This window comes from Pleurodeles waltl, chromosome 3_1 (assembly GCF_031143425.1).
Source record: "Pleurodeles waltl isolate 20211129_DDA chromosome 3_1, aPleWal1.hap1.20221129, whole genome shotgun sequence".
Taxonomy (NCBI): domain Eukaryota; kingdom Metazoa; phylum Chordata; class Amphibia; order Caudata; family Salamandridae; genus Pleurodeles; species Pleurodeles waltl.
In genome coordinates, this window is record NC_090440.1 from 1,297,809,330 (window position 1) to 1,297,826,320 (window position 16,991).

The following is a 16,991-nucleotide window of genomic DNA, read 5'->3' on the forward strand; positions in this document are numbered from 1 at the left end:
AAATCAAGGATAAAGGCTGAAACATCAGTACTACAGCCTGATTTTCCTGGATTTGCCACTCGTGGGGATAAGCCCAAAAGTGCACCATGTCCAGAACAGCTCAGATGAAAGGGAGCATCTGAGAGGGAGTCAGGTGTGACTTCGGCACTTTTATAGAGAACCCCAGCGAATGGAAGAGGTTCACCATAGTCTGGAGGTGGGAGATGACAGCCCGGGATGAACCCACCTTCAACAGCCAGTCGTCGAGATAGTGAAAGACTGACACCCTGATCGCCGCAAATGATGTGCAACCACCCCCATCACCTAGAGGAACACCGAGGGGCGCTAGTAAGGCGAAACGGAAGGACAGTGAACTGATAGTACCTGTGGCCTACCATGTACTGCAGGTAATGTCTGCGGCGGGGATGTGAAAATAAATGTCCTGCAAGTCCAATGCTACCATACAGTCTCCTGGATCCAGGGCTGAAAAGACCTGAGCCAATGTGAGCATTGTAAATTTGTCCTTCTTGAGGAAGAGTTTGAGGTCTCATAGGTCTGAAATATGGTGAAGACCCTTGCCCTGTTTGGGAATCAGAAAGCAGCGGGAATATTAAATATCCCTTTGACTGAAATTGGCATTTGTTTACTTATTTTATAATGTGTAAATGCAATGGTTACAGATCTTAGTTTCAGAACCTTTTGTCAGAAGTATTTATTTCAGTGCTTTTCTTCAGGGTATATTATTTCAGAGTTATGTCATTTACATTGTTAAACAGTTAGTTCAGATGCTTCTGATTCGCTGACCCCTTGTCACCCCTAACCATCATCAATTCATGTCCCCTAAGAAGCCCTCACTGCAAATAAACTACAGCCATCCCTGCACCCTAAAATCCCTTTCTACCCCTACACCACCGATTGCTCAACCATAAAATCACTCACTACCCCTAAACTTCACCCATTCCTGGACCCTAAAAAACCCTTTCTATGCCTAAACCCCACCCATTCCTGGGTCCTAAAAATCCTCACCGCATGCAAACTCAACCCATCCCTGAATCATAAAAAAAAAAAACTGCCTTAAATACAACCCATCCGTGACCTCTAAAACCCCCTTGCCACTTCTAATCTCTGCCCATCTCTGAATCCTAAAGTCCCCTTTTTACATCTAAACCCCATCCATCCCTAAATCCTTAAACGTTTAAAACCCTAAACTCCACCCAATCCTGAAACCTAAAAACTCTTCACCACGCCATCTATACCCGGAACTGAACCTTAAAAACACTCAGCAGCCCTAAACTCTGCCAATTCAAGATCCCTAAACACTACACTCATTCCTAAACTCTGAGAACATAAACCCCTTAACTCCACTCATCCGTTAACCCTAAAACCCCTCACCAACAGTAAAATTCCACACATTCATCATACCTAAGAAAGGTTCGGCAACATAAATGCCATCTATTGCTGAAACCTGAAACCCCCTTTCTATGCCTGAACTCCACCCATTCCTGACCAATATAATTCCTCTTCACCCCTAAACATTATCCATTCCAGAACCCCTAACTAGTCCTAAACTCCACCCAAGTTTAATAATGCGATTTTGGATTTTTCCTTAACATCATCTTTCCTTTGAAATGTTTCCTTTCAAGTTCAACTTTTTAGAATCTCTTTCAATTTGTCTAACCTAAAAGTTGTTTCTCCAAGATTTGGTTTCCGCCAGTGTGGTTTCTCAGTTTTCATTTTTCCATTAATTCACGTACATCAGTAAGCACAAGGTTGCATGCCATAAGAGCCAGTCACTACGCACCATCTAACAGTAAATGAGATTTGTACAGCTGTATGGATTTGACGGAAAAAACTATGACACCAAATGTTTTGGCTTGTGTGACAGGAAGCGTATCTGATACCAGTAAATGTAAGTAAGATGGTACTCTTTCTCCATTTCCAGATTTAATTTCAATAGCTAATTTATTTACCTATTAACTGAACATGTATTCTCTTTTTGATGATCCAATCAAATCTTTGAAGTTAATAATAGTGCAATACTACACATCTTGATAGGAGCAGTGTACATTACCATGCTAGAATTTGCAATGCGCAGATTTCAAGGAAGAATTAAAAAATTAACATCTGACTGACTCTGAAGATTAGGCATAAAATCTGGCAATGTTGTATTTGCTTCTGATGTCAAAGCACATTACCTTTACAGTTTTACTGGTTTTATTTAGTCGAAAATCTTGTTTTTAGAGTGCACCATCACTCAAAAGTAGATGGTCACTGTACAAGTAAATATTGTTAAATGCAAGATCCAGAAAATCATCAACCCTCACTGGGTAAGTCAAAACCAACAAAAATAAACATGTAGGTGCACCAGGTAGAGGACTGCAATTTGCGATGCTAGGCTCAGCATCTTATCCTTTTCTGACACAGTCCCAGTGACTTGCTTCTTACTCCACGTAATATTCCAATTGGCTTATAAGTGCCCGCTGAGGGGTTGGTCTTCTTGTTGCTCTTGGGCTGACAGCACCTAATAATCCTGTTGGCTTTCAGTGTCTTAAAAAGCGCCTACATTCTGTGGCTTTTGAGCTGCCTCCACATAATATACCTATTAGCTTAACGGTACTTGCATTATTTTGCTGGATAATGTTTAGGGGTGAAGAGGAATTATATTGGTCAGGAATGGGTGGAGTTCAGGCATAGAAAGGGGGTTTCAGGTTTCAGCAATAGATGGCATTTATGTTGCCGAACCTTTCTTAGGTATGATGAATGTGTGGAATTTTACTGTTGGTGAGGGGTTTTAGGGTTAACGGATGAGTGGAGTTAAGGGGTTTATGTTCTCAGAGTTTAGGAATGAGTGTAGTGTTTAGGGATCTTGAATTGGCAGAGTTTAGGGCTGCTGAGTGTTTTTAAGGTTCAGTTCCGGGTATAGATGTCGTGGTGAAGAGTTTTTAGGTTTCAGGATTGGGTGGAGTTTAGGGTTTTAAACGTTTAAGGATTTAGGGATGGATGGGGTTTAGATGTAAAAAGGGGACTTTAGGATTCAGAGATGGGCAGAGATTAGAAGTGGCAAGGGGGTTTTAGAGGTCACGGATGGGTTGTATTTAAGGCAGTTTTTTTTTTTATGATTCAGGGATGGGTTGAGTTTGCATGCGGTGAGGATTTTTAGGACCCAGGAATGGGTAGGGTTTAGGCATAGAAAGGGTTTTTTAGGGTCCAGGAATGGGTGAAGTTTAGGGGTAGTGAGTGATTTTATGGTTGAGCAATCGGTGGTGTAGGGGTAGAAAGGGATTTTAGGGTGCAGGGATGGCTGTAGTTTATTTGCAGTGAGGGCTTCTTAGGGGACATGAATTGATGATGGTTAGGGGTGACAAGGGGTCAGCGAAACAGAAGCATCTGAACTAACTGTTTAACAATGTAAATGACATAACTCTGAAATAATATACCCTGAAGAAAAGCACTGAAATAAATACTTCTGACAAAAGGTTCTGAAACTAAGATCTGTAACCATTGCATTTACACATTATAAAATAAGTAAACAAATGCCAATTTCAGTCAAAGGGATATTTAATATTCCCGCTGCTTTCTGATTCCCAAACAGGGCAAGGGTCTTCACCATATTTCAGACCTATGAGACCTCAAACTCTTCCTCAAGAAGGACAAATTTACAATGCTCACATTGGCTCAGGTCTTTTCAGCCCTGGATCCAGGAGAATGTATGGTAGCATTGGACTTGCAGGACATTTATTTTCACATCCCCGCCGCAGACATTACCTGCAGTACATGGTAGGCCACAGGTACTATCAGTTCACTGTCCTTCCGTTTCGCCTTACTAGTGCCCCTCGGTGTTCCTCTAGGTGATGGGGGTGGTTGCACATCATTTGCGGCGATCAGGGTGTCAGTCTTTCACTATCTCGATGACTGGCTGTTGAAGGTGGGTTCATCCCGGGCTGTCATCTCCCACCTCCAGACTATGGTGAACCTCTTCCATTCGCTGGGGTTCTCTATAAAAGTGCCGAAGTCACACCCGACTGCTGATAGTTGAGTTGCAGTAATGGCACTGGGTTAAAGTTAATAGCACGCTATAAATTTGAGAGTCGGTACAGATCCAGTAATAGAGACAGATGCCGGTAACCTGACTAGAGGCCCCTACGGTTCTGTGCGGCCCATATGCATGCCAGAGGAAGGCAGGAACACAATACAGTTTATTAGATAGCCTTCTTGTAGGCCTTGATTTGCTGCAGAGTCAATGATGGCCTAAGCTTTAAGAGGCTCAAGAAAGGTCTATTTATGTGGCTTTTGAGCTGACTCCATATAATATCCCTGTTAGCTTAACTGTGGGAGCACTATGTTGCTGCCCCAGGTAGGAAAATCTCTGTCAGAATATATGTTCCAATCTCACTATAGGCAAGCAGGAAATCTAGTACCTCAGCTACCCTCTGAACCACTGCTGCAAATGAGGCACTTTCCTCCATTAGTGCCCCATATCGTGAGCCAAACGATTTCAGGGGAGGTGTCAAGCTCACTGGTGTTTTGTAAATCAAGATATAGGTCAAGTCAATGTCATCCCTATCATCGTCCTCCTGATGCGCTCCCAGTTCTGGGACAGGAATATAATCTGAGCCAAAAAGAGAATGGAACTTCTGGTGATAGTTGAGATGCAGTACAGGCACTTGGTTAGAGTCAGGAGGCAAGAGGAGCGCTACTCAACTCTTAATGAACTTTAGCCTTCTCTCTGAACCCAGAGTGGTGGGATGGGGTCAAGTCCTGCTTTATTTGTGCTAACATTTAGATTTTAACTTCCACTTACCTGAAGATTTAAAGCAGGAAGTGCAGCAATGTAGGAATGGCCACAGGACCAGGCTATGACAAAGTGGGAATGGGACCTGTGTGAAGGCCATGACAGCTTCTTATGTTTGGCAACGTACAGCTTCGACACCCTTACTCAAATCTCCTTAGGGTGCATTAGAAAGTGTTGGTCACACGGCTTAAGAGTCCTTACTGCAGCCCAAGCATCAAAGGCATACTTTGTGCAAGTCCATAACAGACATTTACTTCCCGCTCAGACAAAGTTAGGGGGTGGGGTGGGGCTCCATGTCCCCATCAGTAGGCATAAAAAGAAGAGAACTGGCATCAGTGCATAGAGTCAACGCTTATATGTGGTGAGTAAGCTTTGAGCCACAGGTGCACTGCAGAAGAATTTTCTTAATCCAGCCTGGCACCTGAGCAGTAGTCTAAAGGTGAGTAATCTGAGGTTAGAAGCATCAAGCAAAGAGAGCTCGCAGAGGGTCTGGTCTCCTGTTGCTCTGGGTAGATTCCAAATAAGCATGTCTGATGCAAATGGATAGATTGCTGCTAATGCTGGTAGGACTCTATACACCTGTTGGCTCTTGTGAAGCACATCAACAGTTCTTTCTACGTATTATAAGGTCCATCCTAAGATGGTGAATACCTGCGTGTCCAAGTGTGCCTATTTTTAACACTCTCACAAGATAATGCACAGAAACATTAGGAGCAATATGTGCCCACATGGTTCACATCTCATCAAGCATGCACCTTAAATGGTAAACTGCAAACATCTTTCTTTAAATTATGCACTTTGACTTTCAACCATGAACAAAACCTGATACACATTTGAGCACTACAGAGGTTATGCCTAGGAGCACGACTCTCTTTTCAAAACTGGTGCCCTGTAGCAATATATACTTTAGGACTACTTTCTTTCACAACATGGTTTCAAAACACATTCAGGTACATGGCTTGAGTAGCTCATGGAATCAGTTTCTGGTAAATAACCCTTGAAATGTAAAAAACAGTACGAAAAATCTTAGGCCCTCATTATGACCGTGGCGGACGGTGGTATTTTGGAGAAAAGTACTGCCAACAGGCTGGCGGTACTCTTCCCCAAAATATAACATTGGCGGTTTGGCTCAAGCCAAACCACCAATGTACCACTCCGTACGCCACGGCTGTAACAGCCGTCGGGCTGGAGACTGTCCCACTCGCATGATTATGACCCCGCCTACCACACAATCAGTGACAAGGAATCCCTTTCTCCTTCGCCCTCCCCTGGTTTGCCCCACCCCCCTCTCCCACTCCAGAGCCCCCCCGACATACACGCACCATCGAACACACACACATACCCACATTCACCCATGCATGCATTCATCCATTCAGACACACATCCACACACTGACATACATACAGGCACAAATGCATTCACACCACAAACAGACACGCACACTCTCAACCATACATGCACACACACATTCCACATGGCACACACCCGCATACACGCACAAACATACACCCCCACACAACACCCACCGCCCTCCCCTGTCGGAGCACCCGACTTACCTGACTTCAGGGGGTCCTCCGGCAGGAGACGGGACGGGCGCTGCTGCCAGCAGCAGCGTCCGCCAGCAGAAAACCGCCAGGCCGTATCGTGGATCATGATACGGTCTGTGGCGGTCTACTGGCGTGGCACTGCTGCTGGCCATCTGTCGCCATGGCCACAGTCAGAATTCCGTCTTCCTTCTGGCGGAATTCCGGCTACAGTCATAATATGGTGGATGGCTGGTAGCCACAGCGACGGTATTTTGGAAGCCGTCACCGCAGCGGTAGGCGGTCTATACCGCCACTGTTATAATGAGGGCCTTGGTGTTTACAGCCATGACAAAGCCACTCCTATTGCCACAGAACACCACACCAAGCATTATGAAAGAACAGACCCAGGGATGAAGCACAGCCTGGATTGATTGGTCTTTCTTGACTCCAGCGCATTCTGGAGCCCCTTCAAACCTTGGAGCTACAAAAAAAAAAAAAAATTGACAAAATATTTCAATATATGTCCTGCTCAAAGTAAAGAATGTCTGCAATATCAGAGATCTATCCCCAGGGCACTTTCTTCGCTGTGAACGCAGGACATTAAAGAAGTAGAAAGAAATGCTCACTCACATTTTGTTCTGCCACTCATGCAGCAGCAGCCTTCAATGTTTTTTCCTTGCAGTTGTATGTGCGTTTAAAATTACTTGTTTAGAAAGAGAAAACAGGGGTATAGATTAAGTGGGTAATATGACTCCTATAAGAGGTGGGCTATTTGAAAGATCATATAACTTCTACCAAACATATACACTGCCAAATTCAACCATGTAATGTCTCAGAAGTCCATAAAAGAATACGTGAAATTAAGTTGAGGATCATAGCAGCGCTAAAAGGGTAACTCAGAAAGTTACAAGAGAAACGAGATCTAGAGCTTTCTTGCCCCCAACCTGGGCTATAATATTCTTCCATTACAACTTCCACTCAATTTATTATAGCTCAATCCAATTAGTTTCAATCAATTTACACTGTGTGAAAGACCAATACCACACCAGGGTGATTTTCAAAGAGTAAAATTTCAGTGAAGCAGGTGTTTTTAGGAAAAACGAGACACGTGCACATGTGTGAATAAGAAAGCCATTTAGGAGAATCAATACAATGAAAAGATAAAAAAAAAATCTTACATCCTTGTCCCCCAGCGTTTCCAGGAGCAAGAGCAGAATGGTCTTAAAGTGCTCATCCCAAACTCCCATGTCATCTTCCCGCGTGATCTTCAATAGCTCACAGAGGGCTGCTTTTCTTTCGTCGACCCGCTCGTTGTGATTGGACAATTCTTTCAGAAGATCAGCCACCAAATCCGAATGATCAATAGACACTACGATAAAATGAGAAAACTTACTTTATAGGTAAATCAAAGATGTATTTCAGGTTTTGATAGGCCACAACAGCCGGAGCACAGGCAAGTTACAGTCTAAAGCCGATGAACAATCTAAAGTTCCTTAGCCAAGAGGATGCCTTTGCCATTGTGTTTAGGGGAGTGATTCGAGGTGATCAATATTTTGCTGTATGCTGCAGTTCGAGAACATGTGAGCAGTAAAACATTATTCATTTTTGTCATTCAAATTATGTAGTAAACGACTGGCTAGGACTCACTCACGGCTCACTGAAGCAAATCCCTGATTATTCATCCCATGCAGGATTTGAGAAACTACAGCTCAGCATCACTAGGAATATATTTGTACAAATTGTAGTTTTCCCAAAATAAGACGTTTTTCTTTTAACCGCAACGGCATTCTCGCAGTATCAACTCTCTCAAAGCCTTTACTGACAAACTGGTGTTTTCGCTACGATCTTCGATTTATAAATGTTTCAGCTTTGAAACAGTTAGCTTCATTTGCGAGTTAGAGCGGCTTAACTACAGCGTCTGCTTTACATTTTGGACATTTTGTTCCACTTGCTCATTAATCCATTAAATATTTCTGTTTTGGGGTTTTGTTTTTTAATTATGCTATAAGCTTTTACACTCCCTTTGAAATATTTAAAAAATAAGTCAGTGAACGTGCTCAGACTTCATATACATTTTATTAATAAAGCGTTTTAAGCATCCGCTACAGCATTTATTATTGACCTGCTTCAGGATAATTTACTCAAGCCGAACTGTGAGATCATTCAGGTTTATGGGGGTGGAATCTATTAATAGGAGGGAAAAGTCTGGCCCCACACACTGTTTAGACCACTGTGGCTCACTGCAGCTTCTCTAGCCTTTCTGTTTAACTACTGCTATGTCCAGAAGAGAGGGAGAGGCCGAGGCTATAGATCAGGACACTGAAATGCAGGTGTGAGAAGGGCCTGAACTAGGTTTTATAACCCATGGGCCTAAACTAGGTTTTATAACCCATGGCCCCTCCACTGACTCTGATGGAGCGCTCAACATTCCAAAATCGTAATGCATCTTTCCCTAACCCACCCACAGTTTCCTATGGTTGGTATGCTTGGGCATCTTTATCATAATCTAAGCTTGTCCGCTATGCCAGATCTGATCATGAGCAATGCCCTTGAGTGGGTGAACTATTGTTTGAACACTGAGGCTTACGGCAAATACATGTGCAGAGAGAGACAAGTCTACATGAACCCTACTAAATCAAAACACAAAACAATATGCAATGGGTAACTGTAAATCTATGTAAAAATGAATGATACAAAATGAGTAACAGAATACTACATTTTCGATAACAACGTTAAACCCGGCAAAAAAGGTACTTGTTAGTCACCAATCTACACTGGCAACTCAACTTGGCAACTTGTAAAAAAATACTCTGGTTGTTTACAGATGACCAACAGCTGCGACTTCTCAATGTAAGAAAATGTGAGCCCAAGGAACAAACATCTTTCTCCATATATGCTCTTCTTGTTTCCATTTCCTGGCAATACCTACGTATGTGACTTCTCAGTTATGGATAACATAATAATTGTGAAAGTCAATAGAATTGCAATCATGGCTTCAGCAGAGTTGAAAACTAATTGATATGCAATGTCAATGGTTCAAAGACTTTCAAACAAAAACTCTGAACTTGCAACTTGCGAATAACACTTTCTTACAAACATATTCAGCTCTGTTCCATTATGATGTAAATGTCCAACTGGAAAATGAATTCTTGGAAGAATTCAGTCAAGATGCACATGCACCAAAAGCAGGCAATAATTAGAAGTGAATGCGTCAGCTCAGTGATACTGAAGTATCCAGGGATGCAGGGCATATGGCTATGCAATGTTTCCTCCTCCCCAGATGTGTATGGCCTGGAAGAAAATATTTTTTGCCTTTAGTAGAGGTATTTCTGGGCATATACAATCTAGCCATTGATTCCTCGCCAATCATCCGTCCTGGCCCCAGATTTGTCCAGAAATGCTTTTCTCCAGCAATATATTTCTAGCGCCAAGTAGTGCAATGCAGCTTCAGCCTCCAGAAAAGGACTAATCAAGAGAGCAAAAACAGCAACAAACAGAGAAGCAAACAAGTTGTCATACCTCAGGATCTTCTTAGGCACCCCACTAACTTACCAGGAGGTTGGGGAGGGGGGGGTGAAGAATCCACAGGAAAATTATGTAGGCAATAGAAATATTACCAAAGGCAAATAACGCTTTCTTCTGCTGCATCCATCTTCTCCCTGGTAGTTCACCTTAGGAACGAGTCCCAAAACAAAACCCTACTGGAAGGTGGGAACATGTAGTGCAGGCTAACCAAGGAAGTCATGCAATACAGCTGGGGCAAAGTACCTGTTGCTACCTGCCTTTAACGAGAGGTAGAAGAGGTTGACAAAAGTATGGAATGATGGCCATGTAGCCTTCAGTCGAATCCTGCAGTTGGTACACCTCTTGAGAAAGTCCTTTGGACAGCCACGGCTCAAGTGGAAAGGGTACAAATGTCCCCTCAAAAATCTTTCTTGGCTACTGTGGAGCACAGTTTAATACAGAGGATGATTAAATCCAAAATGGTGTATTTAGTCACCAAGTTACTCTTTGTAGCTACCGTGAACTTCAAAAAGAGCTAATATTTCACTCTGCACCGTCACGTTTGGTGGATGTAATATGCCATCATACATCCTGGGTGCAGTCTATGTAGTCCCTATTCTCCTTGGTTGGATGTTCAGATGGAAGAAAGCTAGAGCGATAAGGGACTGACCCTAATGAAATTCAGATACCACCAATGGGAAGAAGGTTGAGCAGCTGAAAATGATGAGCCTATCTGGTATAAAACTGTAAAAGGTGCAAGAGCTAAAAAAGGCCTGAAATTCTCTGACTCAACAAGCTGAAGTTACTGCCAGCCATATCAATATTGTCTTCAAGGTAAGAAGCTGAACTGAACAACTGTACATCAGCTCAAGTGGGAAGTCATCAAGAAACTGAGACAAGATTCAAATCCATTGAGTGGAAGAAAACAAGTAAAGCAAACTGTCAGAAAACATGAAATTAGTGGCACTTTAAATATAGAAGACTGAACAGGAAGACACATGAAAGCAAACAGCTGACCCAGAAAGCCCTTAAGAGTAGACACCATCATACCCAGCTATGAAAGGAACCACACAAATCACAAAATGTTGCAAAGGTAACATTTAAAGGGGTTGAAGCTTTCTGACTCGCACCACTAAATTTGCAACCTGCCAGATGGGTTTGGTAGACTGCATCCCAGCCATCAAGATGATGTCTGTTACTTCATCAGGGAGGCAAAAGGACTCTACATGGTACCACTCAATCTCCTTGCATGCAACCACAGCCTTTAGCATTAGTGCGAGGACCAGATTATCCTGGTGCGAGACAAGGTCCACTCTATACAGGAGAGGAAGAGGTGATCGAATAGGGAGTGCTAAAAGACCGGCGTACCAGATCTCAATGCCCAGTCTGCAGCAATGAGGATCAATTGAACTTGAACATACTGTACCTTCCTCAATACTTTAGACACAAGCAAAATTGGCTAAAATGCAAGCAGAAGGCTCTGAGACTTTTTGAACTTGAAGGCATCAACAAGAAACCATTCAGCAGGAACCTTATGGTACAAATCTGGGGACACTTCTTGCTCAAGGGATTTCCCAATGCAAATTAATCAACAGAATTTCACCTTTGTCTCTTCACAGTGCAGTTCCCACTTAATGTCCTCCACTGAGAGACAACGGAGCTACCATCATCACACTAAAAGAACCTTAAACTCGCTAACAGGGAGATTTCCCATTTCTGCATACACTGCCACCAACAAATCACATTCCAAATAGGGTCCTCAACCCTACTCAGACTTGTCTGTTGATATTATGGACGGTAGTGGTTTTGTCTGACAGTATCTAAATATTGTTTTCTGAGATCGAAGGGCAAACTCATTCATTGCCAGACAGACTGATCGCAGCTCAAGGACATTTATCTGGAGGCAGTGATCTGAAGTAGACCAAAAGACCGGCACCATCATGTTTTGCCCAGGTGGGCACCCCAGCACAGCCAGGATGAAACTGCGACCCTGGTAAACTAAGGCTGCAAAGGACTGAAAGGAAGACCCTCCAAAAAAGTTGGAGGAGTCCATCCACTATTGCAGACATGGGTGAACAGAACAGGCGGTCTGCACCCGAGTGAGGAGACTCTCTGAATCTAGACTGGCACTAGTGAAAGGCCTTCATCCGCCTTCCGCCATGTGAAGCTAACATGAGTCACAAGGCAGAAAGAAATGGATGATTAAGAAAGACATCCTGGAGATTTAGCAACACAAAACGATTCCCGCTTTCAGGGACATCCAGACGTGACAGAGAAATTGGTTCTTTACTAGTCCTGCAGAATGAACAAGTTTAGAAGGTGCATATCCAGAATGGGTTTCAGAGCCATCCTTCTTTGGGAAAAAGTACTATGTATATTTCTTTTAGAGGCACCAAAACTGAGATGTGTTTCGGAGAACTGCTGGAGCGTTGTAGGTAACAAGACCTCACGGAGGCAAACTGTCGCGATTCAAGGAGCACAAACCATAATGAAAGGCTCCCACTTCACTTGGCAACCCTTATTGTTGATGGTTTACTGAACTGTAGGAATACTGAAAAATCAGGTACTTCACATGCTTGTAATATATTTCGGAAATTAAACAAAAAGATGGGATGTCGAGGATCATGTTTATACAGATATTTGGCCCAGTCTTAAGAATTATGACTTAACTGCACCTATTTGATGACTTCGGAAGAGGTGTGCTAAGACTGATATTTTTCTAAAACATATTTTACAGAGCTGTAATTGTCTTTAAAGTGTCTCTATTCTGTAAAAACAAAGGATCTTGGTAAGCAGTTCATGATCAAAACATCTTTGTTAAAAGCTAAAAATAACTTGGACCTAAATGTTGCTCAGTCAGCTCAGGTTTCAAACTTTGGGATCAAATTAAAAAATAGACATTTAGACCATGATGGAGCCTGCAACCTGAAAATTATAGTTTTGGTGACAACTATATTTTCTCCTCTGTTTAACCACTCCTCCAGAAATCAATCTATGTTTACCCACTAGCCCACTGTACAGCATACAGTGCCCCAACCCTAGCTTCTTAAGTTTGGGAGCAGATCACATATACATAAATTTTTTAACAGAAAGGTTAGCAGAGAAGGGAAGTATCACGAGGTATTTAACAGCCATAAAAACAGAGCCTCATACCTCTCGGCCTCCCCACCACTCATGGCTGCTAACAATAAATCAATCAGTGTTAGCTTAGCATACACGAGGAGCAAATCTCCTTTAACCCTTTTCAACGTGCATTCTCCAGTACTTTCCCCAGGCACTCACTCTTTTAGACTCATATGTTTGCCGTCTCTAGCTGCACTGTATCGCATTTGCTTGCCTGCTGCCTGTCTGAACTTCTGTTTTCTTCCGAGTTTCTTTATCTACCAACAGCCTTTGAACACCCAAGATTCCAAGATTCCAACTACTTCTGCAGCACTCTTAAGGACACGCATTCTAGCGACACTTCACCCAATGCAGGAATGACTTCTGATGGAAAGTAAACATGTTTTTATTAACTGTATAAATATATTTTACTGCAGGGATTTTAAATCGTGAAAAAGCATGTCACTTTTGTATACCTGGACAGAATATGTCTTATAGACCACGAAATACAAGATGCTTTCCATCCCAAAACGCATATTCATATATGACAGGAAAGGTTATACCACCAAAGGCAAATCTGATTAGTCAAGCGGCATATTAATCCGAGTCTAACGTCCAAAGATCTCAAGATCAAGACTGGGCAATTACATTTTTAAACTCAAAAGGAATGTTTATTTCAATGTCATCTGAGATCATCACGAGTCACCACTGCCCTGCCCTGCAACTGTGTCTAGACGTTTTTAGGATGCGACTCTCTAAAATCTCCAGTGGCCGAGGAAACACGGCTGCAAGGGATTGGTAACCATTACTGCCCGTCAGGATTTATTATGGACTGATGTTCAGGCATTCAGTAGCAGAGAGCAGCGGGTAACTCGTGTTTTCAACTGGAACGTGTAAGGGGCTCCTATACGTTCCCGACGCTGCCTTTCTTTTTGTGTATTGTTTAGAAACTAATGTCACACCCTCATCCCACTAACACTTCCCGAGGAGCCGTCAATCTACAGCTGCAACTAAATTAGGAATCCGGGGACTTCTAGAGACGAGCCAATCTGCTACAGCCGCAACCAAATGAGAAATTCAGTGACTTATCAAAACAAGTCAATCAGCTACATCCACAGCCAAATGAGAAATCCAGTGACTTCTCCTGACAAGTCAGTGATAGCCGCAATCAAATGTGAAATCCAGGCAAGCAGCAAAAATACCAAATGAGAAACCCACTGTCAATTAAGGAGTCACTGAGGTACAGCTTTAACTGATTAAAATATCAATTTATTCACTTCCGTTCGGTTAGTTCAACACACCTGTGAAATCTTATATTTTGCTTCGCTTTTTAAAATTATAGAACTAATCCTGATATTTCTTCTTTGTGACAAACATTAGTTTGTTTAGCCTTAATTTTCATTCATAATCGCTTTGGCTCCAAGTGAAAATGAGAACAGAATCGGGCCTTCTAAACCTCTAAAAACGCAGTGCTCATTTGGACCAATGTTATAGTATTAGTCTGGGTGAACTTCACCCTGTGCTAAAACAGAAATGTACGGGTTGAACAAGTTACTTACCTTCAGTAACATTCTTTCTGGTGGAGACTTTATCCAACCGTAAATTCCTGAGGCACTGGTTCTAGAAGATTTTTCAGCATAGCCTGTCCAGCGATAGGTAGTTCCATGCTGCTCCACTTGGACCTCATTCCACCACAGTACTGACGATCACAGTTGCATGTAGATGCTACCTATCCACGCTGATGTCAGTTTCTTTGGAAACAATATCCAAACCCATGGACCCCAAATACCAATTATCTGTGCCAGTGTGCAGATCTCTAATTTGGAACCGTTTTAGATGGACAAGAGGCCATCCCTCATAAAAAGGAGGTTGGAGGGTATGAGGAACCTGTGGTTAACAGACTAACAACGGGAAAGAGCATTATCGAAGGTAAGTAACTTGTTCTGATGATGGATACTTTTAACCATAAATTCCTCACCTTTAAGTTGGGTACCACAGCAGTACATCTTTCGAGGAGGATGCCTGCCTGAAGAGATGAAAGTAACTTGTTCTGATGATGGATACTTTTAACCATAAATTCCTCACCTTTAGGTTGGGTACCACAGCAGTACAACTTTTGAGGAGGATGCCTGCCTGAAGAGATGACATCCACTACTTTCAGATGGAGATCGAATGCAGTCAACGTCTGCTGCTTAATCTCCACGCATGGATGTGTAGACTGCATGGCCTTGGGTGTGCAAGACCCTGCCTCTGCAACAGAAGACCATCCCAAAGCAGTAGCTTTATGGGCAGGTGGATGTTCATCCCCAGGAGTTCCAGGTACCACACACTCCTGGCCCAATCAAGAACCAACAGGATGCCTTGTGCTCAGTTGTTCCTGGCCTTCTTCAGAACTTCGGGCAGGAGCGGTAGCAGCGGGAAGGCATACCTGAGTCCTGTGATCCACTGCAAGCAGAATGCATCTCTAACAGACACCCTTCTTGGGAACTCTAGTGTGCAAACATGTTGACAATGAGCGTTCACAGCAATTGCGCAGAGATTGAGACTGAGTTCTCTACGGAACTGGAGGATGACCTGCAACACCTCTAAATGTAAGTGCCCTTTGTGATCCACAAGGCATTACCAGCTGAGCTCACCTGCCCTCGGGTTTAAAGATCCTGCCAAGTGGTGCACAACCTGGGAAATGCCCCAGCTATTCATCCAGTTCCAGAGGCGCAGTACTTACACTGCAAGCAGAGGTGATGGCCATCAAGAAGGCAGTTTTAACGGTCAACAGTTATGGAATGGCTCGAAAGGAGCACACATGAAGTATGTCAGGACCAAGTTCAAATTCTACTGGGGCATTATGAACAGGATAGGAGGAAACATATGTGTGAGGCCTTTGAGAAACCTCCCAACAATGGGAGATTTGAACAGAGAAGGTTTGTCTGGTAGCCTTAAAAACGCAGAGATGGCAGAAATATCTTTTCAGGGTGGCCAGAGAAGAGCCCTGCTGGGCGACAAAAAGAATAAAGAGGAGAGCTTCAGAGAGGTGCAGAGAGGAGGATCAACAGACTTGTTGATACACCATGCCACAAATTGCTTCCAACGACAGGAGAATACTGTTTTGGTGGAGGGACGGCTGGCTGTCAAGATGAGATTATAGACTTCGGGGGGAAGGTAAAAAGCCGTCAACTGCTGCTGCTCAATCTCCACGCAAGGAGGCAGACACTGGACAGGTGCGGGTGAATGACCGTCCCCTGCTGCTGATCCTCCCAAAAGGGTAGTCTAATCGGAGGATCGATTGCTATGCTAAAGAGCTCGGGATACCAGACTCTTCGTGAGCCACCAGGATTACTTGGGCCCGGTCTTGCCTGATCTTCTTCAGAACTCTGGGCAGAAGTGGTATTGGCGGGAAGGCGTACAGGAGGATTGAGTTCCTCTCGTGACAAAAAGCGTTGCAGAGTAAATGCTGCTTGGAAACTCCAGGGCGCAAAACAGCTGACATAGCGCGTTCTCTGTGGAGGCGAACAGACTTAACCAAGGCTCTTCCCACTGCTGAAAGAGCTCTTGCACCACCTCCGGGAGAGCCCGCCAGATGCTGAACCACCTGTGAAACGCCCTGGTGTTCCAGTCATGTCCAGAGGCGAAGAGCTTCTCGACAAATAGTCCACAACTCCACTCCGCCCAGTTTGTTGCAATACCACATGGTGGTGGTGTTGTCAGTGAACACCTGCACCACTTTCCCTTTGAGAGAGGAAAGGAATGCTTTCAATGCAAGTCGGATCCCCCGGAGTTCCAAAAGGTTAATGTGGAACCTGGATCCACTGGAGACCAGAGGCCTCTGATCTCCGCCTATCCCATGTGGCCACCCCATCCCAGGAGTGACGTATCTGTCACTACTGTGAGATCTGGTTGGGGAATGGAGAGGGATCTGCCGTTGCCCCAATCTTGAATCGACAACCACCACTGCAGGTCTTTCGAAGTTCCCTCCGAGATCTGAACCATGTCGGAGAGGTTCCCCTGATGCTGCGCCCACTGAAACTTCATGTCCCACTGCAGAGCCCGCATATGCCATCTGACATGTTGGACCAGCAGGATGTAGGAGG

At 43.7% G+C, this 16,991-nt stretch overlaps 1 protein-coding gene across 5 annotated transcripts in view; it reads right to left on the bottom strand.

Moving 5' to 3' along the window:
* CLASP1 (cytoplasmic linker associated protein 1) overlaps positions 1-16,991 on the bottom strand; it is a 1,131,138-nt gene that overhangs the window by 90,252 nt on the left and 1,023,895 nt on the right. For all 5 annotated transcript variants that reach the window (XM_069224628.1, XM_069224627.1, XM_069224630.1 and 2 more), the window contains one exon: positions 7,476-7,666. In XM_069224628.1, coding sequence (XP_069080729.1) covers positions 7,476-7,666 — 191 coding nt within the window. The remainder of the gene's footprint in view (positions 1-7,475; positions 7,667-16,991) is intronic.